Below are 25994 nucleotides of genomic sequence, written 5' to 3'. Positions count from 1 at the left end.
TTTTATTTAATTGCATCTTGATTGTATAACAAATTTTATTTACAGTACAGGATGAATGAAGCACAGCACAGGCAGGGGAAGTCAGTGTGATGACAACAGCATCAAGTCTGTACATTGTTGCCAATCTTCAGTTACATTGTCTACAGATTGTTACTGCTCAGCACATCCGCCACCTGCAGTCAGTACAATACAAAGTAGCAGACTCCAAAGGACACTGAGATTACAGCCCCAGTACAGGAGCCCTGCTGTGTAATCAGAGGAGCCCCCCCCCCCAAATATTCAGAGGATCCCCATTATCTGCTGATATGAAGATGTCAGTAGGTGACCCCGGGCTGGTCTGAGATTACATCTTCGTCACCTCCTTGGATCAGCTTTGTAGTCCCCCTCCACCCCCAGTATTAACTCACTTCCACAAGCCCTTTACACCAAACAGCCACTGCCAGAGCACGGTCCACTGCCTACAATAGGGGACCCGTCTCCCCCTTGTATTCTTACCCCCTTCCCGGTCTATTGCCATCCACATCTCCATCCTCTTCCTCTGCCTTGTATTGGCCACCCTGCAGACCCCACAGGTCCTCCTCATTACTACACCTAGCCTAAACTTGCTCTTAGGATTCCCCCTACACGGCTCCCCCTCTCCTCTCCCATACACGCGTGGAGAGGGGGAACTGTCTGGGCTGTGTGAGAGACACTCTCAGAGCCCTGCAGCCAGCAGACCCGCTGGGAACCCACAGTGCGGGCTCTTGGGGTCCCCCCACCCCCACAGTGGTGGAACACCAGGGGCCAGTCGCGAGTGCAACAGTGAATGGGCTGACAAAAACCCAGGCGCCAGGATGCAATATCTAGTTGCCATGGTAACTGGGATTTGTTGAGCCTTGATTTACATGCATATGTGCATAAATTTATTCTAGTGGCTAAAATAAATGAATAATCAAGCCAATAGAATGACTTTACACTTATACACTTTTAAATGCCGTATGCCTGTAATTGCACATAAACACATACAAATAGGCATTTTTTTTCTGGCAGCATATTTGGAGCATACCTATCCCATATACATAAGGCCTAAGTTCACTTTTTCTGAAAAAAATGAAAAGGCAGACTAACATCATACACCCTCCCCACCCCTCAGTCCCCGCTGTACTTATCTCTATGGCTGATAAGCTGTCAGTACCCTGGTCCAGCAGTCCTGGAATTTGAAATCCCAGCTCTTCTCTGCGCAGCGCTTCCAGGATGGATCAGAGCAATTCTGATTCATCAGCACAAATGCAGAAATTCCTCTGATCCGTCCTGAAAGTCCTGCATAAAGAAGGTGAAGAAGAGCTTGGATTTCAGATCCTCAGGCTGCTAACTAGCGGCTAGGTGTGGCCGCCAGCCCCATTCACTATAACGAGTAGCCGGTGGCTGCAGCTATTCAGCCAGCGATCACCACAGGTAATCACTGGCTGTGCAGAAAGCACTGAAAATCTGCGGCTGCCGGAGATCTTTGCTTATAGTGAACAGTGCCGGTGGACACACCCAGCGACTGAGAGCCAAAGCAGGAATCCAAAGATTCCGGCCCTCCTATTCACACTGGACAGATCGCTGGTGTGAATATAGCCTATTAGTAGTCCTACAAGATTAAATATTTTGCTTATAATATTAAGTAACTCCTGACAAACATAACATTTTATAAATCTATCTTTGTATAGATGAAGTTATCCGTAAACGTCTTCTAATTGATGGGGATGGCGCTGGTGATGACCGAAGAATCAACCTTTTGGTGAAAAGTTTTATAAAATGGTGTAATTCTGGATCTCAGGAGGATGGGTAAGAATGTAATGCATATCCCATCTTTTCATATTAATGAAAGCCTTTCAATATATGATTCGGAATTTAAGATCTCTTCAGTTTTTACAAAAGTGATTTTATATAATGCATAATCTTATTATAAAGCCTTCTAACAAACGGGCATAGGAGAAAAAAAATATAGATTAATCGTTAAAGAAAATTGTGATACATGTAATATGCAGAGCAGTTTTCTGCTCAGAGCTGTCAAAAAAAAACAAAAATAAAACAAAACAGCCAGTGTTCTGTCAAAACACACAACTCGTCAAAATCTCCAACCAAGTCACTCCCGGTGACTCTTCAGCATCAGTAATAGGACATTTAGATGAGTTGGCTGTCTTGACACAATACCGGCAACTCATATACTCCGATACGCAATGAGTTGGCTGTATTGATAGAACAACGGTTGAAGAGGAAAAAAGGTGTTGTAGCCTTGGAGGCGGCCATGTTGTTGGTTACTAGCGGGCGAACTAACAATGTCCACTCCTTTATATTGTCTACCGGAGCGTATACGATGCCGGTGTTGTGTCAAAACAGCCACACTTAATGTCCAATTACTGATGTTGGAGAGTCACCGGAAGTGACGCGGGTTGGAGATTTTGACGAGTTGGCTGTTTTGACAGAACACCGGGAAAGTGTATCACAACATTGCTCAGCGCTGAAAGATAAAAAGAAACATTGGGGGGTTATTTACTAAAGGAAAATTCACTTTGCACTGGAAGTAAAGTCACTGTAGATCTGAGGGGGGACATGCGAGGAAAATGAAAAACATAATTTTAGCTTGCACATGATTGGATGATAAAATCAGCAGAGCTTCCCCTAATTTCAGAACTACCCCCTTAGATTTAGAGCGACTGCACTTCCAAGTGCGCTTTCAGGGCAAAGTGGATTTGCCTTTCGTAAATAACCCCCATTGCATCATTTTGGTTCTTATAGATCAAAGGCATGAACTTCGGTCTGTAAATGAGGTCAGTTTAATCACTTAACCACTTCAATACAGGGCACTTTCGCCCCCTTCCTTCCCAGCCCAATTTTCAGCTTTCAGCGCTCTAGCGCTTTCAGTGACAATTGCGCGGTCATGCTACACTGTACCCAAATGAAATTTTTATCATTTTGTTCGCACAAATAGAGCTTTATTTTGGTGGTATTTATTCACGACTCCGTTTTTTATTTTTTGCGATATAAGCGCAAAAAAGCGGAAATTTGGAAAAAAAAAACAATATTTTCTTTTTTCTACTTCAATAAAAATCCAATAAAATCAAATTTTGTCATAAATTTAAGCCAAAATGTATTCTGCTACATGTTTTTGGTAAAAAAAAATCCGTTAAGTGTATAATAATTGGTTTGTGTGATCACGGACATATGTACGCAAATGATCATGTACATATGTGTGCAGGTGATCACGTACATATGTGTGCAGATAATCATTGGGACATGTGATTTTAGTGGGACATATGTGGGGGACATGTTTTTTTATTATTAGGGACATGTGTTTTTATTATTTGGGGACATGTATGTTTTGGGGACATGTGTGGGGACATTGTGTTTATACTGTGTGATGTGTTTACTGTGTGGTGTGTTTACTGTGTACACTAGACTGGTGATCAGTGAGTAAAAAGCTGTAAAAAGCAGCCCATACTCACTGATCAGCAGCCGGCTGCAGCGATCTGCTCTCCTCTCCACAGCGATGACTTCTGTGTGAGGAGAGGAGGAGCCGATTGCCTAGCAACCGGCTGTTTGTTTACATCACATGACGGCCGTGATTGGACACGGCCGTCATGTGATCAGGAGGGCCAATCACAGAGCCCTCCTGCCGATCTGAGATGCGCCGTGTCCGGGTGACACGGGCGCATCGGGATCGCGCCGCTGCGCGGGCGCGCGCGCGCGCGATCCCGCTACTCCTGAATGACGTTCCTGAACGTCATATCAGGAGTAGGCGGCTCCCACCCGGCCGTATATGTGCATTGGCCGGGTGGGAAGTGGTTAAAGACTAAGCTTTTTTCAAACACTTGTTGCTTTCAAGTTAAAAATCAGCATTTATTTGCTACCCCAAACCTTATATATATTTTTTTAGCAGAGGCCATAGACAAATAAAATGGCGGTCATTGCAATATTTTATGTCATGCGGTATTTGCAAGGTGGTCTTTTTTAAATGCAATTTTTTAGAAAAAAAAAAAAACTCCAATGAATTAAAAAAAAAAAGACTAAACAGTAAAGTTAGCCCAATTTTTTTGTATAATGTGAAAGATGATGTTACACCGAGAATTGTGATCTTTATTCTAAGCAAGAAAATTGTGATTCTCATTTTATCTACAATCGTGCCGCTCTAATCTCACTGAAAGACTGTAAAACTATGTATTGCTTAAGGGATCTTTAGACAGGCCCCCAAAAAAACACCCAAATTGTAACAATATAGCTGGACAGTGCTATACACATGCAACAGCCACCGCTTTTTTGACTCGAGTGCAGAGTTTGACAGGCAGCACTGCCTGTCAAACTCACACATTCATTTCAGTGGGGCTGGACCACAACCGCGAGCCAAATGCTCGGCTTGCAGTTGCGGCATAGTCCCACAATGTAAAATTGTCATTAGCAATACAAAAAAATAAAAAAAATTAAGCCCCATACACACTATGAGATTTGCTGCTGATTTTTTATTTTTTTCCCTTCAGATTTACCAAAACCATATAATATGAGGTCAAACCTTAGGAGTTTCAATTTGTATGCAACCAGGCAGGCCCTTGCACTACATGGATTTGGTAAATCTGAAGGAAAAAAATCAGCAGAAAATCTGATGTGTGTGACTGTGTATGGGGCTTCAAAGAGATTTTTAGGTTTCCAGGCGCTTTAAATAATTTGTGCTAGTTTGGTTCAAACAAATTATTTGCAAAGTGGATAGGCTACTGCATAGTTTGTAATATACTGTAGTAGGTGTTCTGGCAGCAGTACCAGAGACGTTCTCTACACTGCGCATTCAGGGTGAGTCAGTCGTCCCATATCTCCACTATTTAGGAAAAGCCTTCTATTTCTTCAATCAATCAAAGGAAACCTCATATTCACTGAAGTGGAGGGGTGAGTGAATGTCATCAGAATCTGCACCTTGGCCAATCAGAGGAAATGTTGTATTCTTTGAAAAAAAAAGGCTTCTCCTTAATTGAAGAAATCTGGTACGGCTGATTTTCTCAGTATCTAGCAGTTATAAGGCATGAACTGTGAGCCTTACAAATAATTGTGAAAAAATATAAAGTATTTTTATTTTAACAATGTATCAAAAAAAGAGAAAAGAATAATAGTAGATATTCAAAACACGAAGTGTTGTTTCCTTCATACAATCATATTCTAGATGCTGAAGCCAGAGCTGTTGGTTGAAGGAAAGTCTAGTCCTTCCAGCTATCAGCAGCCAAGTTTGGTGGATTGTTGACTGTACTGAGGAGGGTTTGAAGTGGTTCGAAAGGTGTTCTCTGCATTATAGTAAAAAAAACTTCTGCATGCCGCTCCCTCCCAGCCTCCCCTTATACTTACCTGAGCCTGATCTCAATCCAGCACTGCACGGGAGAGCAGAGGATCTCTGGGCCTTCCGCCACTTTATTAGCTTAGAGACCTCAGCGGGAGCCATTGGTTCCTGCTGCTGTCAATCACAGCCAATGAGGGGAAGGCAAGGGGCAGGGCTGAGCCACCACTCCCTGTGTGTCAGTGAGCCAGGAACTCCGACGGGGGACCCGAGAGGAGAAGGAGAGGGGCTGCACTGTGGAAAATGATTACACAGAGCATATTAGGGTCGGTTTGCACTGAGGCAGCACGACTGTCTCGGGCAACCTGCATCCGACTTCAGCGGAGGCTTGCAAAATGACTTCTGTATAGAAGTAAATGTAAGTTGCCTGAAGTCGCCCCAAAAGTAGTACAGGAACCTTTTTTCTAAGTCGGAGCGACTTGTGTCGCTCCTATTAGAACGATTTAATTGTACAGGACATGTACATTGTAATGGAGCGTGACGTGTCAGGCGGCTAAGTCGCCTGACAAGTTGCCCCAGTGTGAACCGAGTACAAGTATAAAATGTTTGTTATTCTAATAAAAAATAAATCAAGCATTTACAATCACTTTGGTAATGCTTTGGCTCCATTCACATTAAAGTCAGAAATTTTACATTCACTTTCTTCACCCCTCTCTCCATCTATCCCAATATGGAAAGCTTGGCTCTGTGATGCACTAATAATATTTGATATACACATGCCCATTGACTTATATTGCTTTGCCTGGAGTTTCTCCCTAAGCGAGGAAAAAATTCAAACCAGGCAGAGCGCTAAAATAACATAGTCTGAAAAGGTACATGCAGGCGGTATGGCAATGGCACAAGCCAATCTTTTTATGCCAGGTTCATTTTAAATGAGTGTTTCTCAAAGGATGGTGTGTACACCACTGATGTACCCTGATAAACATCTGGACTGAGCATTAAAGGGTAACTAAAATGTTGACATTTTTGGAGAGATACTCCCAAAGAGACAGCATGTCGAAGGCTGGGTTAACACTGATGCGAATTGGATATGGGTTTCCCCACATCTAATTTGCATGACATGAGTGTAACCTGCTCTCTATGGAGCCGCTTCACACAGCTCCGGTGCGGCCGTGGTCCGCACTGGAAAAGGGTCCTGTGCATGTTTGTCTCCCTTTGTGAATTTAGGCAGAAATTTGGACCTGATTTGCACCTGAATCATTGTACAAGGATGCACCAGACCCCCTGCTCTGAGCCGCAGCAAGTGTGAACCCAGCCTTAAGGGATGCAGACCCTACTACTTTCCTCATTAGATCCCTGCAAGTGCAATAGCTGATTATAAAATCACTCCCATTCTCATTCACTGTGCACATGGACACAAAGAAACAGCTATTTCTTCAGAATAACAAAAGATAGGATTTGCAGCAAAGTTTGTTAAAATCCCAACAATGTACATGGATCACCCAGGGGGAAATGTTTTATTACTAACAAAAATGGAGGAGACGCTTGGTCCACAGTTTTATTACACATAATTTTTACTTCTGGTAGTGAATATCAGGTACTACTTACACTTGGCAGAGGTTTTGGTTGTACATAGTTGACCAAAGACTGTAAACACTGACCAAACCACCTCTACTGTATTTAAAATTTCACTTTCTAATTGCATGTTTTCTGAATTTGCCAGATACACCCAGTACCAGCGGATGCTCAGCAGTTTATCACAGTGTTCATTCTCTATGGGAAAAACTCTCCTTGTACATGACATGAACCTGCGAGAAATGGAGAACTATGAGAAGATCTACAGTGACATTGGTAAACATCAATAATTTTAAATTCTATATCCGTTATGTACTTGTTCTGTATTTGAAGTTTGTTCCTAGTGTGATATAGGCCCTTTAGCTGCTGCTTTACCTTTTTTATTGAGACTTTCTGCTTCCAAACCTGTTTGCTTTCAGTGGGTTTCTGAGGTAAACAGATTTAGCAGACCAAGCGGTGGAAGTCTCAGAGCTGCTCAGTAGTGCCAGCTGATGGTCAGGGGTAGGTTCCAAACATGCCTTGGATTGCGGCTGGGGGGAAGCATGCTGGTGTCTTTCTTACATCTATTAAAGAAGTATAGCTGAAGCTTGTTTGGCTGTACTTATCCTGTGGATTACAGGAGTGAAGTTCTTTCTGCACTCCTGTGACCTGCTTTCATCAGACAGCAGGCTGAGCCAGTCTAGGCTAGAGAACGATTACGTCCGTATGGTTGAGATCCACACACAACAGGCACCCGGCTCAGCCTCTCAGACAGCGATGAATGACAACCCTGAGAACCAAGCAATCGGCAGGGTTTGATCACTCGGTTCTCAGTCTTAGAGCCGGCAGGGGACAGATGCCCTTCCTAATCTTTTTAAAAGCAAGTTTATTTGTTTCTATTTCATTTAATATACAGGGTGTGTCTAAAAAGTTCAGTGAATAGTATGCGAAAACAAAATGGAAGATGCAAACAAAAATTACGCACAACGTGTGTCTTCGTTATTCTCTTCAGGCGGGAAAACAGAAATGCATCTGCATACGTCATATTGGGGGAATATGGTGGCTACTTCTTGGATCCTGGATTGAACTGGTAGCACTAGGTCTCATCCCCTGTGACGATGGTTTGCAGAAAGGATGGATCCTGGTCACACATGGTAATGAAATCTCCAGAGGTTTCCAACCGTTTTGCTGTTCATCTATCTTCTGTGGCTCTTCATGAACGAAGGTGCGCAGCGACCTTTGCTAATGCCCAATTCCTTTGCCATCAGTCGCAGTCAGTCGCCGATCTTGTGCCAGCATTTGTCACACTTGCTCGATCATGTCTGGGATACTGCTTGTCAATGGCTGACCATGAAACGTGGCTCATCCTCAGTCGTTTTCTTCCCGTGGTGAAAGCGGTTCAACCAGTTGTAAACACATTTTTTGCTCGCAGCTTTCGTCCCATACATATGCACCAACATTTCATGCGTCTCAGTTTTCCCCAATTTGTAGCAGAATTTGATGTTCACTTGTTGCTCCATTGCACTGTGACCCTACCTCTCAAACTGATTATGTTCAACTGCCCGCAGCGCGTTTACCCTCACGGTCACGTGTACTCCACGCTAGGTGGCACTGTCTCTGGTTAGCCATGTGCATGCACGTGCAACTGGCCCATGTTACCGGTGGGATTTTTGACTATTTACCAAACGTTTAGACACACCTCGTACTGTACATTCACATCAGTCCCTGCCCTCAAGGAACTTGCAATCACATGTCTCTATCTCACATTCGTACATATACTAGGGCTAATTTAGACAGGAGCCAATTTACATACCAGCATGTCTTTAGAGTGTGGGAAGAAACCGTAATACCCAGACGAAACCCACGCAGGCACAGAGGGAACATGCAAACTCCAGGCAGGTGGTGCCATGGTTGGGATTCAAACCAATGACCCCAGTGCTGCTACATGGAAGTTATAGACTTGTTTCCATTACTATAACATTAGGCTACAAAATAAGATTCAAAGTGTGTTTCGAGCCTTCTTGGATCTTGTTTATGTGCAATATATGTTCAAAATGAATAAGCTGCATTAATGCAATGCACCTTAATATGTGATAACTAGTTGGGTTAATGCAAGTAAATGGGCCTTATAAAATATTGAGCGGGAAAAAAAATTGTCATACAGTATGCTACTAAAGAGAACTGAACACTGCTGGGCTCTATCGAGGACTGAAAAATGTAGTCCTAGATTTCTAAAAAAATATATAAAAAATTTGCCCTTATCTATCCCTATTCGGGGACAGGGTCTCACCTGAAGTCTGGAATCTGAGAGTTATTTTCCCTATCTTACGATTTGTCTCCCAGCTTTTGAGAGTGCATAGTGGTATAAAAGTACAAAGCAGCCGTGATTTGATCTGATTTTCCAGTGTGATTATTTAGTGCAACTTGATTGAGTTTTTGACAATATTGTGTTCTTTGGTAGGAGGAGACTGGATACGGGTTGTTGGGGAGTCTTAACCTCCAAAAATGCATGTACATGCGTTTTTATGGTGCATTTCTATTGTCTCTGTGATCAGAATCATACTGCAGTCACATCAAAGTAGCAGCAATATACAGATAATCCCACGCTCAGGTTTAGGTGATTGCAACCAGAACCTCAGTAGTACAGCCTTAACTGCGCCTAAATCTTTGCAGCCATCCCTTTATTGTCTGCGCAAAGATTATATACAGTGTTAAAATGAGAGAAACAAACAAGTGAAGCGCATCCCTAGTGCTGTAAATAAATACCTGGAAAAGGCCACGCCCCTGAAACGCATCATATCCACGGTGACCCATCCAGCTTTTCCTGGATGCACACTGCTTCTCAGGCCGGCTGCCAGTCTCTTCCCGGACCTCCTGGTTTTTGTCATCTTTATGCTGTGTGTGTGGCCTGTTTCCCTCCTATAGTGTACTGGCAATCTGGTGCCAACAGATAGGGAGGATTCAGCAGGAAAATACTGACTGAGTTCTGCACTATACCATTCAAGATGCTGTAGTTTGATGGGCATGGTGTACACATGGAGCATGTGGGTGCATATTTGTTAATTTTTTAATTTGATCTAATAGAGTTTTATTGGGCTAGGGATGCACTTCCTTTGTTTTTTCACATCAAAGTAGCACCCATTTTCAAAACCGTGTCCTGCTGTGCTGCATTGATGTGAATGGGCACCATAGAGAATAACGTGATTTCCATTGTCATGCGATTTCTAGTCGCAAGGCACATCTGAAATCACATTCGTGTGAACCAGGCCTAAAGGAACATGTCAGCAAAGCATGTCTCAATATCTGTATATAACGGGGCTCAAAATGTAAGTCCTGAGCTACTAGCCAGGCCTCAAGGGTTAATCGCCACCAGTTGCCCTGCCCCTAAACGCACCCTCATAAATGATCTCATGAAATTACCATTTAAATGTTGTATGCAAAATTTAAAGATGTTGTTAATATTCATAACATATCAGTGCATCCTCACTAAGGATGAGCTCAGGCGTGTTCACAGCCCACGTGCAGCGCTCACCAGGAAGTCGGCACTGCACTGCGCTAATCACAGGCAGTGAGACATTGTCCCGATGCGCGGCTGCAGAGATCGGGAAATGTCTCACTGCCTGTGATTAGCGCTGACTTCCTGGCAGGCCCTGCACGTGGGCTGTGCGAACACACTGAAGTTCATCCTTAAGCCTTGTCTGTGCCAATCAGGGCCACCTCATCTGTGCCCATCAGTGATTCCTCACCTGTGCAGGGGAAGAGAGGAAGAGTATTGCCGGCCGGATCATCAGAGCGCAGAGCAACATCGCTGTAACCGCTTTCATTTCAATTGCCATGTGTTTCCCACACTCGCCGCCACATACAGCCCTGCCTCCTGGCCCTGGCACTTTGATATATGTCACACGTCCCGGGATTGGATGGTTAATCTGTCTATCAAAGTACCCGGGCCAGGAGACAGGACTGTATGTAACAGCGAGTGCAGGGGAACACATGGCAATTGAAATGAAAGCTGCTACAGCGATGTTCCGCACACTGATGATCCGGCCAGTTATCTTTTCTCTTCCTCTGGGCGATCACTGGGGGAAGAGCTCCCATTCAACCCCACCTGCTGGCGTTGTGCGCCCCCACTCCCAGGCAGACCATGCTCACCAGCCCTCATTTTCCAGTTGTAAAATGCATAAGAGCTGGGGAAGGAGAATGGAGCTTCCCGGTGAATGGCTGTGGAGGGGGTGGTGGTGTCAGGACAAGTCTGATCATTGGAGCAGAGCAGGCTGAGTTCCCACCATAGCTAGAGAACTGAGCGCTGTGTGTTTCCCTGCTTAGTGTGGTCAGTTTTTAACAGGAAAGCAGAGGGTCTGGCAGGATCACCAGGGATTTCACATAGAGCACAGTGGTGTAGTGGTTAGCACTCTCACCTAGCAGTAAAAAGGGTCGCTGGTTTAAATCCCAACCATGACACTACCTGCCTGGAGTTTGCATGTTCTCCCTGTGCCTGCGTGGGTTTCCTCCGGGTACTCCGGTTTCCTCCCACACTCCAAAGACATGCAGGTAGGTTAATTGGCTTCTGTCCAAAATTGGCCCTAGTATATGAATGGGGACCTTGGATTGTGGGCTCCTTGAGGGTAGGGACCAATGTGAGTGTGCAATGTACAGGCATAGGGGTAGACACTCGCTCAGGTTGAACTGGATGGACTGGTGTCTTTATTCAACCTTACTAACTATGAAACTATGAGCACGCAATACAAAGAGAACAGGATACTTTTTTTTATCCAAGTACATGATAAAGCAGCCACATCATCAGGAGTATGAAGTGTTGGGGTAAAAAATGTTTTATATTTTAATACATCCTAAATTATAGAACATAAAGGGAACCTGTACCCTATACTAGGTAAAGTAAGAGGTTTTCCGCATGGCAGGCTGGCAAACCTGAAAAAGCCTAGGACTTCCAGATATTGGATATAAAGTCTCCTCTGCCTTCCTACAATTCAGCAATCGGTGTTTGAGCCGCCAGTCACCAAGGCTGGACCATGTCCCAGAAGGTGTTTTTCTTAGACCCGTATGTTTTAACTTTCTGTTATCACTTCACCAATTTTGGGAAAATCTGTTGGCAAATATGGGCGAGTTCAAGTTTTTCAAAAAAAAACACACAAGTTGTGTGCCTAAGGCAGACACTGCTGATCAGGGAGCCCCACTTACTACAATTAAAAAAACGTGTAGTGAAAGCCGAAAAAAACCCACCTTACACTACATCTTCTGGTGGTCTAGTGTAGGAGTTCAGGATCCAAGATATCATGCGAAGATTTTTTTTTTTTTTATGAGTTTTACTTAGCGGTTCTAAATCAGGGGTTGGGGGCTTGTATGATAATTAACAACTAAAGCCCCATACACACTATCAGTTTTTCTGCTGAGTTTTTCCTTCAGATTTACCAAAACCATATACCGTATATACTCGAGTATAGGCCGACCCGAATATAAGCCGAGTCCCCCAATTTACCCCCAAAAAAACTGGCAAACTTATTGACTCGTGTATAAGCCGAGGGTGAGACATGCCTGTCCATCCCTGTGTGTGTGTCCGTCCATCCCTGTGTGTCCGTCCATCCCTGTGTGTCCGTCCATCCCTGTGTGTCCGTCCATCCATCCCTGTGTGTGTGTGTGTCCATCCATCCATCCATCCCTGTGTGTGTGTGTCTCCATCCATCCATCCATCCATCCCTGTGTGTGTGTGTCTCCATCCATCCATCCCTGTGTGTGTGTGTCTCCATCCATCCATCCATCCCTGTGTGTGTGTGTATCCATCCATCCCTGTGTGTGTGTGTGTCTCCATCCGTGTGTGTGTGTGTGTGTGTGTGTGTGTGTGTGTGTGTGTGTCCAGCCTACCTGTGTCCCGAGCCTTTGTCCCGAGCCTCCGTCCCGTGCCTTGCCTCCTTGCCTCCGTCCCGTGCCGTGCCTTGCCGCCGTGCCTTGCCTCCGTCCCGTCCCGTCCCGTCCCGTGCCGTGCCTTGCCTTGCCTCCGTCCCGTGCCCTCTTCGTCGGCGCCTCGGCGGCCATTGTAAAATTCAAAAGCTGCGCCGCCGCCTTCGCCTGTGATAGGCGGAACACTGAATTTCCCAGCAGCCTGTGTTCCGCCTATCACGGACATCGTATCATCCTCGTCCGTAGTACGAGGATGATACGATGTCCGTGATAGGCGGAACACAGGCTGCTGGGAAATTCAGTGTTCCGCCTATCACAGGCGAAGGCGGAGCCGGAGGCGCGGCTTTTGAATTATAGAATGGCCGCTGTCTGTCTGCTCGACACGCTGATCGAGCGGGCAGACAGCGATGACTCGAGTATAAGCCGAGGGGGGCACTTTCAGCCTCCAAAAAAGAGGCTGAAATTCTCGGCTTATACTCGAGTATATACGGTAATATGAGGTGAAACCTTAGGAGTTTCAATGTGTATGCAATCAGGCAGGCCCTTGCACTACATGGTTTTGGTAAATCTGAAGGAAAAACTCAGCAGAAACACTGATAGCGTGTATGGGGGTTTAGAGTTTGATATCAGAATGACCTGCTGATTTTTCTTTTCCAGAGAGCAGTATTGCAGCAGCACATGAGAAAATAGCTGAATGCAAGAAACAGATTTTACAGGCCAAGCGGATCCGAAAGAATCGCCAAGGTATGACATTTGTTTTTACTGCATGCTGAACTTTAAGTCAGGTCAGAATATACGATACGGCTTCAAACTGCTAAACAATCGCGTTTTAATCTAAAGTTTCTATGAGATAATGGTGATGATCATAGGGGTGTAAATTGTTAGTCATGTATTAAATACCATGTTTTGTATGAAAGAACTTTTGAGCGCATAGGAAAAGAGAGATTTTAGCAGATTATGTGATTCACTTGTTTTTAAAATAAAATTGATATACATAGTTCCATAAATTAACCTCTCCATTGCTGACTGGATAGAGACCAAAGCGATGACAGTGTCACTTCATTGTCCAATCAGCTGGCTTGGGACTGGTCTGGGACCATGCTGAATTTAGCCAACTGGAGAAAAGTGAGGTCACTAACCTGGCTATGCAGTGTGAGAATGATGCAGGAATCACAATATTGAGCAGATAAAACTATAAATTCGAAGACAGAGTAGTTGCATATTTCAACAGTTTATTAGGTTGTTCACTTGGAGTTCAGCTCTAAAAAGTAAAAAAAGTTTCGGTCTCTGCAAAGTTAAGATGGATGTGTGTGTGTATATGTATATGTATATGTATATGTGTGTATATATATATATATATATATATATATATATATATATATATATATTTTAAAAATTTAAATTTAAAACATTTAAATTTAAAAAATCTACAATCCTAATTTTTATCTTTTTATCTTCCCAGAGTATGATGCATTAGCCAAAGTGATACAGAATCATCCAGATCGCCATGAGACATTAAAGTATGTATTTCCTTGCACTATTTTAGAAGAACATTTTGTGAATGTTCATGCTGAAAGCTCATATAGTTGGGCATTTTGGTTTTGAGATGAGTTTATATTGCAGGCAAGAGAATTCAAATACAAACTATTGCAATGTTTGGCTTTTTAAAGCTGATATTCAGCTTTTACCAAACTATAATTTGTTTTGACCCAGCTGGTCCAAACTATTTACTTCACTAATCCATGCGCTGGGAGCAGTGTATACACTGTATATAGCACTGTGTTTCAGCAATGCCATGGGAACTGCCCATCCCACTCCCAGAACAAAATTGAGTCCTCCTGAGCCACTCACAGGGAGCTTTGTATTTTCTGAATGAATTGAAAGCCTTCTTTGATTGTGATGTCAGCCGCTCTTCACTTTGCCTCAGCCAATCTCTGCCTCAGCCAATCAGAAGACGCTTTGTATTCATTCACAAAGTACTAAAATCCACTGTGGGTGGATGAGCAGCACTCAGACCAACTCAGTTTTTGTTCTGGGAGTGGGAATTTCCCATCATGCTACCGAAACACAGCGCTGTATACGGCTCGTAGCGGATGCTACATACAAAGGTGGATTTACTAAAGGCAAATAGATTGTGCAGTTGCACTTAATTTCCCCAGTGTTTAGTTAATGTGGTGAAGCTTCACTTTGTAAAGAATACCCAGTCCGGTGCAAGGAAAACGGAAAATTGTATACTCACCTTTCCGCAATTTTCCTTTCCTGTTGCATCTCATGGCAGCATACACCTATGGGTTGTGGCTCCGCCCCCGCAACCTGATATGACCGTTTAACTATTAAATCTTGAGAGGGCCCCTGCTTCAGCATTCTCAATATATAGATACCTCACCTTAGACAGGTGGGCATCTGTATGCTGCCATGAGATGCAACAGGAAAGGAAAATTACGGAAAGGTGAGTATACAATTTTCCGTTTTCCTGTCGCATCATGGCAGCATACACCTATGGGGAATAACTCGCAAAACTGGGTGGGTCTAAGCAGAAAAAGTTTATTTACAAGGAATGGAGGAATTGGACTGAATAATCGCTCTACCAAATTCCACCGTGGACAACCTAGCGGAGTCCACTTTGTAGTGGGATATAAAAGTACTTTTTGAAGACCATGTGGCTGCCTTGCAGATGGTTTCTGAGGACACTTTGCAGAAGGCTGCCCAGGAGGTTGCCATTGCCCTTGTAGAGTGCGCCTTTAAGCCCTCAGGTATCTGAGCTTGATTAGAAGAGTAGGATTTCTTTATGATTTTCACAAGCCATGCTGCGATGGTGCGGGAAGTAGCTGCCTGTCCTCTTCTGGAGCCATGAGGGATGACTAGGAGGTTTTCCACTTTCCTGAAGTCACTGGTCTTCGAGAGGTAGGCCAGTAAGTTAGATTTTACATCCAGTGGATGAGGGCCGCCCTGCTCTGTAGAAAGAGTGGGAAGGCATATTTCCTGATTAAAATGAAAGGAGGAAGCCACTTTGGGGACGAAGCGGTCTGAAGGTTTCAGAATTACCTCGTCTGGGTAGATGGTAAGGTATGGTTCCTTTGCCATTAGTGCATGCATTTCCGACACCCTCTTGGCTGATGTAATCGCTATAAGAAAGGTGATTTTGAGGGTTAGATTCCAAAGGGAAGCTTTTTCAACTGGAAAGAATGGGTCATGGGATAGGAAGTCCAGTACTATCGAAAGATCCCAAGTTGGAAATAAGGGCTTTCTGGGAGGTCTCAATCTTAGACAAGCCTTCTGGAATTGAGAAATAAGAGGTTCTTGAGCCCATTTCACCCCCGTAATGGCAGATAGAGCTGATACGTGTACTTTCAAGGTGCTTGAACCAAGACCTTTGTCAAGACCTAGCTGAAGGAACTCTAGGACCTGAGCAACTGTAGGGGATGAAGGGTCCCAGGCTTGTTGTTGTGCGACCGAGAGGAACTTATCCCAGATTCTCTTGTAAGTGTTATTAGTGGTAAACCTTCTGGCTTGGAGAAGGGTGTTTATCACTTTGTGGGAACATCCGTGAGCTATGAACCTAGCCCTTTCAGTCTCCATGCTGTTAGGTGTAACTTCCCCTGGCATGGATGGAGGAATTGACCTTCAGAGAGTAGATCCGCTGTCACAGGGAGCGGCAATGGTTCTGCTGTACTCAATTGGAGTAGGGTCGTGAACCACGGCCTCCTCGGCCAAAAGGGCAGGACTGCTAAAACTGTGGCACTTGATTTTCTGAGTCTGAGTAGAAGCCTCGATATGATTGGAGTTGGTGGAAACACGTAACCTAGGTGGAAATTCCAGTTGTGTTGTAAACAATCCGTGCCTTCCGCCGAAGGAAAGGGAACTCTCGCCAGGTACCTCTGACACTTTGCGTTGTTTGGAGTTGCTGCCAGATCGATATCCGGAACCCCCCAAGTCTTCGTTATCAGAGAAAAGGCCTGACTGCTTAGGGCCCATTCGTGGTTGCATATGAACTGTCGACTCAAGGTGTCTGCTATCTGATTCTGGACACCTGGTACGTATGTTGCCCTGAGACTGGTTAAATTCAGTTGCGCCCATTGGAAGACTGGTTGGACTTCTTGCAACATGGAGCGACTCCTGGTGCCTCCTTGCCTGTTGATATAGGCCACAGCCACTCGATTGTCCATCTTTAGCAGGACATCTTTTCCCTCCAGAAATGGGCTGAAGGCTAGTAGTGCCTGGAATGCTGCTTTCATCTCCAATAAGTTGGAAACCACATCGTGTGTCCTGAATGGCCAACAACCTTGAGCTGCGTGGTGACGATAGTGTGCTCCCCATCCTTCCATGCTGGCATCCGAGGTGATTACTTCTTGAGAGAGAAGGACTAAGCGTTTGCACCTCTTCAGATTGTGTGGTTTTGTCCACCATTATAGTGATTGCTTCACCTCTTCCCGGATCACTATCGGCTGGGTGATTGACACGCCGTTCCATTGTTTGAGGAATGATATTTGAAGAGGCCTGGCATTCCACTGGGCCCATTGTACCATTGGGATAGTCGCCGAGAATGACCCTAAAATACTGAGACATTCCCTGGCGGGGATGGTAGTGGCCACGAGTAACCTCTTTACTTTCCGGATTAGGATGGGAACTTTCTCCTCCGGGAGTTCTACTGTATTGAGTCGGGTATCCAGCTCTGCCCCCAGAAAAATCATTCGCTGTGTGGGATTTAGACTGCTCTTCCCCCAATTTATCAGCCACCCAAATTTTTGCAGGGTGGAAATTAGGATTGCGCGGTGTAGTAGGAGGGAATCTCGGTTGTCGGCCAGGAGAAGGATATCGTCTAGGTAGTGGTGCACCCTCAGGCCTTGCTCCCTTAATAGGGCAATTACTGGCAGTAACACTTTTGTAAATGTTCTTGGAGCAGTGGATATTCCGAACGGGAGACTTTGGAATTGGAAATGTTGATGACCTACAACAAAACGGAGAAATTTCTGAAATGAGGTGTGAATGGGAACGTGCAGGTAGGCGTCTTGCAAATCGATGGAGAGCATCCAATCTCCTATGTTGATGGCCTGGAGGATTGTCTGCAGACTCTCCATTTTGAATGCCTCCACCAGGATTCGGTGATTGAGTTTCTTTAAGTCCATGACAGGACGTAAGTCTCCTGTCTTCTTTTTTACCAGAAATAGAGGAGAATAGAATCCTCTCCCTCTCTGTGGTAGAGGAACTTCCCTTATAGCTTGCTTCTGGATTAGGTCCTGAACATATCCGTTCAGTAGTACTCTCTTTTGGTGAGATGATGGTATCCTTGTTATTCGGAAATGGTCCCTTGGGTGCTTTCGGAACCTCCATCTGTGTCCGAATTGGACAGTCGCCACTGCCCATGGATCCTTTATTGTCCCCGCCCATACCTGCTTGAACAACCTTAGCCTGGCTCCTACTACAGCTGGTTGGGCGGGCGCACCTTCAAAAAGACTTTTGATCCCCTGAAGTAGGGGTCTTGGCTTTCTGGAGCCTGAGGAAGGATGATTGAGGGTTCTTCCAGTTTCTCCTGTACTCCTTGCCAGGTCTGTAGGATCTTGCCTCCCTATATTTGTCTGGGAGGTTACGTCTGGGGGCTGACGGTCTTTGCTGTTTAGATCTTCTATCTGAAGGGATCAGACCCGATTTTCCCCCGGTAACTTTAGAAATCGCAGAATCTAGCTTTTCTCCAAAGAGATTTGCTCCGTCAAAGGGAATCTTGCACCAGTTTGTCTTCGAGGATGGGTCTGCAGACCAGGGTTTCAGCCAAAGTGCCCTTCTGGCCATTACTGAGCTCAGCATTGCTCTAGATGTAGATTTAATTATATCTACAGAGGCTTCTGCGACAAAGTCGCCTGCGAGAGATAGTTCCTGTAGGGCTGATTACCTTCTCTTGTTCCCCTCCTTCTGACACCAGTCTCTCGGTATTGGCGGACCAGTTGGAAATGGCTCTACCCACAGCTGCTAGGGCCACAGCTGGTCTGCATGCGCCTCCTGCTGATAGGTAAGATCTTTTCAGATCTAGGTCAATTTTCCTATCTAGTACATCTTTAAATGTAACCGCATCTTCGATTGGAAGTGTCACATGTCTGGCAAGACGCATCAGAGAAGAATCCACCACTGGCGGGGTCACTAATGGAGTGACACTAGGCTCCTTCAGGGGATAAAGTTTTGCTAACCTGTTAGTTAGACTGATCTTCTTATCCGGCTTTTGCCATTCCTCTTTAATCAAATCCTCTAGTTCCTCAATAAATGGGAAGGTCTCAGGATCTTTCTTGAGATTTGGAAAATATTTCCTCAGCTTCTGAGGAGTTTGTTTTTCTTCCACCCAATTGATCGCTTCCTTCACTGATTTAATGAAGGGTTCAACTAGTGCAAAGTCGAAGCCGTTAGAGGCGTCAATGTCATCATTATCCTTGAAGTGGAGGGAACAGCAGATGTGGTGCCTTGCAAAGGTCTGCTAGTTTCCGGCCCTGCGACTTGGAGGGGCAATTCAGTAGCTGGAGTACTAGGATCTAATTCCCTGTCTTTTGTTGCTTCATTGAAGCATGAACGACAGGCCAGCTTATCTGGGAGTGCTATTGCGCCACAAACCCAGCATGAGTTTCCAGAGGGATGGAGACTTTGAGCGCGAGAAGAGTGTCTGCTAGTAGGGGATCTTCTGTGGTAGGAATGTCCATGTCGGGAGTAGGACCTTGATCGCCTCCTCCTGTGATCTCCGCTCTCTCTGCGCCTTGAGCGGCTTCTGCTATGGTCTCGGTCCCGTCTATGACTTGAGCGGCTTCTTCTTGAGCGCCTTGAGTGCGACGATCTGGATGACCTGATAGGGCTGTGCAATTTAGACAGTGTTAGTGACAGGCTCTCTTTTTCCTCTTCGTACTTACCATGTTGACCCCACTTACCTAATAGGCTGGCGATGGTCTGCTGGGGCAGCGGCCTCCATGAAGAGTGAATCCTAAAAACGAATGGAAATCGGTGTGCAAAGACAGGTAGGGAGATATGCCAGTTGCAGAAAAAGAACTTTAGAAACGAAGAGACTGACCTGAGATCCGAAGGGAACGATATGTAAGAAACGATCGGAATGACGAAGACGATCTTGGTCGTGAAGCAGCAGCCACGGTACACAAAGCAAAAATGCCATTTTTTAACCCCGCGCTAATGCCGTCGTAACGCCGACGTCATCCCGCACATGCGCAGAAATGTCCCACGACGTTCGGCTCCATTTTGGAAAGTGGCGAACCGGCAATACAAGGAGGCACTGAACGCCAGCGCATGCGCAGAGGAGATCAATCATCGGCGCCCGAGGAGCGAGGTTCTACAGAGTTTGACAGGAAAGGAACAGAAAATACCTAGAAAGCACAGGTTAGAGGCCGCTGCATAATAAATCTGTTTAAGATTTGTAAAGATAAATAACGATACCCCTGAGACCATCAGAGTGGGGATTCCTCCATTAAGCTCATTTAGAGGCTGTACAGGTAGGACTTCCACCCAGGAGAGGCTTGAACCTGGCTGGGGCGATAGCGGTAAGGGGTGATGTCCGGTCTTCTCAGGTGAGGAAAAAAAGGAGAATGCTGAAGCAGGGGCCCTCTCAAGATTTAATAGTTAAACGGTCCTATCAGGTTGCGGGGGCGGAGCCACAACCCATAGGTGTATGCTGCCATGATGCGACAGGAAATTTTTTTTATTTTTTTTTCTTGCACATGGTTGGATGATGAAAATCAGCAGAGCTTTACCAGATTCACTAACCTCTGAGGAAAATTAATGCATCTGGGCTTGCAGAGTGCAATTTCACTTGCAAAGTGCACAGTCTATTTGCCTTTAGTAAAGCCACCCCATAGTGTAATACAGTGCTCCCAGCAGGTGCATGTATTAGAGAAGTAAATCGTTCATTTGGACCAACTGCTGGGGATCACATTTTAAACACGTGTTTTTTAGTACTGCGTTTTGAAGGCAAAAGGCTTAACTTCACAACAATGACTGTCTACACGAGCCCTTATAAAAGAAGTTTGTATTATAGGATCACTTTGCCAAAAACCAATTCATAATTTCTGGTAACAGCGAATGGGATTAAATCAATTAGACTTTTTTTTTTATTATTTTTATTTTTTACATTTGTTGAAGATTCCCGGTAATTCACTTCTATACCAAAGCTTCACCCACCTGCCACATCCATTATAATGGGTCATACTTTCCATCACTTAAAATAAATGTGGAAAATCTAACTTGGAAAGTGACAAAACAGAAAGCTCATATTTCAGTATGAGAAGTGAGACTTTGGTTTGAAGTTATTGCATTGCACTAAGTACATTAGTTTGTGATGGTGTAAAATAGGTTACACACTGCATTGGAAAAATCCTGTGATAGGCTGTTTCATTTTAATATGTAGATTTCAGACAGGTTGTAAATGTCTGATTTGTGCTGTGTGTAATATTTCAGGCAACTGGAAGCATTGGACAAGGAGCTGAAGCAGCTCTCTCACACCAAGGAGAATGTTGAAGACAAGGTGAGAATGAGTTTCTAGAGCGTAGACTGTGATATCCGGTCTTATTTCTGGGCTAGTAAATGTAAAATACCTGCCTAGAATGTGTGAAGGAGCTAGGTACGTATATCTGCATCTGCAATTGTTTTAAATGTAAATTGCTTAAAGAGGATCTTCAGCCTGTAGACAAGAATTTTCAAAGTCAGCAGCTACAAATACGGTCATTTGTAAACCTGTGTCCGTTGTACCCCACCTACCTCCTATCTGGCAAAAACAAACAGAAGGGGATCCGTTCCCCCTCTGTCTGGCCGAATCAGATTGGAGGGCAGTCGGTTATAAATGGACAGCTGATCTGTTTACATATGACTGCCCAGAGAGCAAAGTGGGTTGTGTCCGATCAGCATAAGCAGAACAGACGCGAACCTGTTATCCGCCCACTCTGCTCAGCAGGGAAACAAGACAGAACCCCTGCTGAGAAATAGATCCGGCCTGTGTAAAAAGGGGCCTTAAATAGTTTTTTTTGGGCTAAGCTGGTTCAAACAAACTATTAACTGCTCTAACAGGTGTGCTTGCTCGGCACAGTGTATTAACTGTATGTAGCTGCTTTTGATACAATATTCATCTCTGTGTTCTGACAGGGACTTCCCTCTCACTCCCAAAACAAAATAGTCAGGCTGAGCGCTGTTCAGCTATTCATGCAAAGCTTTGTATTCTATGAATGAATACAAAGCTTCTTCTAATTGGCTGAGGCAGGGATTGTGATGTCATCTGCCCACCTTTCTGCCTAAAGCCAATCAGAAGAAGCTTTGTATTCCTTCATAAATACAGAGCTTTCTGTAAATGGCTACGCGGCGCTCAGCCCGACTCTATTTTGTTCCAGGAGTGGGGTGTCAAGTTCCTGTTTTCTTGCCAGTACACAGAGCCGTATGTTGTATATAGATGAGGCTACATACATTTAATACAGCAGACCCAGCAAGTGCACCTGTTAGTGCAGAAATTCGTTATTTGGTCCAGCTTAGCCCAAATTAACTATTTAAAGGGACATTAAATGTGAAGATCAGCTTTAAGTGTCACATGACATTCAATTCATGTATCTGTGGGCAGCAGCTTGGAGTAGTGAAGTTTTGGGTCAGTAGACGTACAACTTCTACCCAAATATATTGTTCAGCTGTATATACTGTAAAAAATACATACAGCCCTCTGCAATAAGATGGCTAAAGATCAATAATAATTTAACTTCCCACTCTTCTATTACTTATCTTTAGCATATAGCCCTCTGTTGTATAATAACCAGACATCACAAAACGCAGGCACATTTAGAATGAAATGATAATCATCTGTTTTATATGTAGGATTCTATAATAGTGTTTGGAAATTAATTAGTCAATATTTGTCTTTTACCTTTAGCTGGAGTTAAGACGAAAACAGTTCCACGTCCTCCTCAGCACCATTCATGAACTCCAGCAAACCCTAGAAAGTAAGTTCTTTTGTCCAATATTCATCCTTTGAAAGTGTCAGGGATGGGAATAGATAAGCTTTGTTTGTAAGGTAAAGAGCAACCACAAAGTGTGTTGTTACCAACCAATCATCTGATCAGTCTAGAGTAAACTAAAGGTGGTGTTCTGTGGATAAGTGCCCGCGCATGCTCAGAGCGGAAGGGCACTCCAGCTGAGTTGGCGATCTTCTGGAGTGAAGTCCTGTAGCACATGTGCGCACTGTAGGAACCTTTTTTCAATGGGAAAATACAATTTTTTTGGTCACAATTTAATGCTATGCAAACAGCGGACGGACACCGCATTTGTCATATTGTGCCTCGCTGTTGCACCGCAGGTTTACAGGGAGGCACCTCCGCTCTTTGTATAGCTTTCAATTGTGCCTGTGAAATGGTATCGCCCGTCAGAAAAATCCTCCTACGATGTGCATGCGCTATGGTGAAGGCAACTCGGCTGGAGTGCCCTTCCATTCTGCGTGGCACAAATCGAAAACCTATATTAATAATGATCATTGTTCAGTGTGACAAAAATGTTGAAATTAAATTGGAATCGTAAACCACGGATCCGCAAATTGGTCAATGTAGTGAGGCTTTGATACTGACAAGCGGTCTGCGGTGGCTAAATTTGATCGGTCGTTTCTGATCCATCGAATGAATATTTGCATGTGTGTCAAGCAACAGATGGATTAAATTATTATTTTTAATTGCTTATTGTGTTTTACAATCCCTACCATAAGTGTTTCATCATTCGATGCTTTAATCAGTGACGAACAGCTAGTCTGTAATAACTCAAACCTAGATCAATCACAAATGGATACGTGTATGGTCACCTTAATATTTGTAGTAAGCCTACTATATATGTATGTAGTTCCTCCCTGTAGATCTAAAAAGCTTTGCTACACAGAAAGCATAAATGCTGCAACTCATCATGGCAGTAAAGGGAACCCTGTCCTAATACCAACACCATTGATATTCTGGGATATGCGACATGGATGATTTAATCGCTTGCTACAGAGAGATTTAATAGATTTAATCAATTGCTGGGCATTAACCTCATTAGACTAGAGCTACATTATAGCTTATGGCCCCTTTCACACAGGCTGTCTGATCAGGTCCGCCTGTTCGTTTTTTAGCAGGCCTGATCAGACCCTGCACTGTTCTCTATGGAGCAGCAGATGTCGGCGCACACATATCGACATCTGATCCCATCCTGTCCACCAAAAGCACGCGGATGGCAGTCCTATTTGCCATGTGTCTGGCCGACTGGATCGGATGGCATTGGATGGAAATGACAGGCGGTCCGTTTCCATCCGATTGCCCTTTAGAGGGGAGCAGGACTGTGTGTATGTTAACTCTGCATAGCGGAGGATCAGCGGAGAGATCCCCTGTTGAGCAAACAGATTCCGCTTAGCGGAGGTGCCCGTGTGAAAGGGGCCTGTATTAGCTCAGTTATGCTTCTAAAATCAATAGTGATTAGTTTCTAGGAGTAGAAGTTGGAGCACGTCTCCTTTATAGAGTAAGCTACATTATTGTACAATGCTCCAGTCGTGTGATTGATCCCTTACCTTACAAGATGCTTCTGCAAAGTGTGTGTGTGTGTGTGTGTGTGTGTGTGAGAGAGAGAGAGAATACACGTTACTTATTTTTATTCTACAAACTGCTCTTTGCTGCAAGAAAACCCCAAAGGATCTCTCTACCTAAGAGCAAAGTGCGTGAGGAGGTCCCAGTAATTTGATACACTCAGGTTTTTAGGTATAAGGATGGGTTCACACTGGTGTGATGTCAGACATCCCATGTGATTCACACTGCATGCCTGTGCACAGCACATGTGATGTCTGTGCAGTGCAAATTTAGCCATACAGTTTCTGAAATCGCATTTCATGCGGAGCAAATTGTCGCAAGACCCTTACTAGACTGGAATCGGATTGCATGGGTGATTAGACCCATGTGATCTGATTCCATCCATTGTGGTGTCATTAACTTTATATTGACAACTGCAGCGGTTCGCAGAGAGCAGTGTGAACTGCCTGCGAGTCAGATGCAATACGTGTGATGGTTTCCACATTTCACCAGTGTGAACCGAGCCTAAAGAAAGATCTCTGATCTCTGGAAGCCTTTTATTTACACAAGTCTTCCTGCAAAGAAAATATTTATTACCTCTGCATGCTGTTGTTTTTTTTTTATTTTTATTTTTTTATTTTTTCTGCTGACACTTGCGTGATTACAGGACAACAATAGTGACATATTGACCAGTGGAAGGAACCCAGGGTACTGTGAAGAATCTGGCATCTGACACTCGTGAAGATGTTTAAGCCAGTAAACCTCTTCAGAAGTGGAGATCATAAAGACATGTTTTTTGTTTGCAACAAGTCACTTTAATCACTTCCTTTTTACATATAGGGGTTTCAGACTAGATGACAAAAAAGAGCAGATGAACATATGGGATACTTATCTTTTTTTTTTTTTTTTATATATTTGCTTTCTAGATGATGAGAAACTGGCTGAACAATCTCAAGATGCGCAGATGGACACTGGAACTCAATAGATGTAAACCTTGTTGTGTGCCATGTTGGTTTTGCTCCATGATTTTTGTATACTTTTTATCATTCTGGATTTCATGTTGTAGCTGCTTAAAGCTCAAATACAATCAAAACTTTTTTTTTTTTTTTAAGTTTTGAACAGAGCAGGAAGGGCTAGAGCCTTTTATTATGTTTTACGTGTAAATGTACCCGTTTGATAAATGAGACCAACTTTCCTCTGACTACCTGGCATTGAACGCAGCGTAGAAGTAAAAGCTATGTGCTTGAAATGTTCTGTCTCTGGTATACATTTTTATGGGAAATATTTGTTTTGCTTCGGAATTCTTCTTTTTTTTTTTAAACATTTCAATAAAATGGAGTATGTAAGATTTCTATGTCATCTCTCTCTCTCTAGCATATGCAATTGTAACTGTTATTCAAAACTACCTTTCCTTTTCATTCTGCAGCTCTATAATTTTCTGTAAAATGCAATATAGCTACCTGTAGGTGTTCTGTACACAGAATTTGTACAAAACGCCCCCCAGAAACATAATTTCCTGCTTGTGTGATTGGCTCACTGATTTTCCCAGAAGTCTACACTAAGATACAAGTAAGATGTCGGGCATTCCCAATAGGAAATCGCATCTAAAGGGGTGTTGGCCCAGCAGTTTTCCTCATTAGTGCCCTGCAGGTGCCGCAGCTGAATTATAATTATGAAACCACACCCATTAGAGTCACTTTCCCACATGGACACAGACA

General features: G+C 44.1%; 1 protein-coding gene across 2 annotated transcripts in view; it reads left to right on the top strand.

Annotated features, from left to right (window-relative positions):
• THOC7 (THO complex subunit 7) overlaps positions 1 to 25624 on the top strand; it is a 30624-nt gene extending 5000 nt beyond the window's left edge. For both annotated transcript variants that reach the window (XM_077451944.1, XM_077451945.1), the window contains exons 2-8: positions 1692 to 1809; positions 7002 to 7129; positions 13403 to 13489; positions 14208 to 14265; positions 21182 to 21248; positions 22632 to 22701; positions 25203 to 25624. In XM_077451944.1, coding sequence (XP_077308070.1) covers positions 1692 to 1809; positions 7002 to 7129; positions 13403 to 13489; positions 14208 to 14265; positions 21182 to 21248; positions 22632 to 22701; positions 25203 to 25261 — 587 coding nt within the window. In that variant the 3' untranslated portion in view covers positions 25262 to 25624. The remainder of the gene's footprint in view (positions 1 to 1691; positions 1810 to 7001; positions 7130 to 13402; positions 13490 to 14207; positions 14266 to 21181; positions 21249 to 22631; positions 22702 to 25202) is intronic.
• The last annotated feature ends 370 nt before the right edge of the window (positions 25625 to 25994 follow it).

Source organism: Lithobates pipiens, unplaced genomic scaffold, assembly GCF_037356315.1.
Source record: "Lithobates pipiens isolate NorthernLeopardFrog02 unplaced genomic scaffold, aLitPip1_a1.2 Scaffold_23, whole genome shotgun sequence".
Taxonomy (NCBI): Eukaryota; Metazoa; Chordata; class Amphibia; order Anura; family Ranidae; genus Lithobates; species Lithobates pipiens.
The sequence above is the reverse complement of the archived record's forward strand: the minus strand, read 5'-3'. Positions and strand labels throughout refer to the sequence as shown.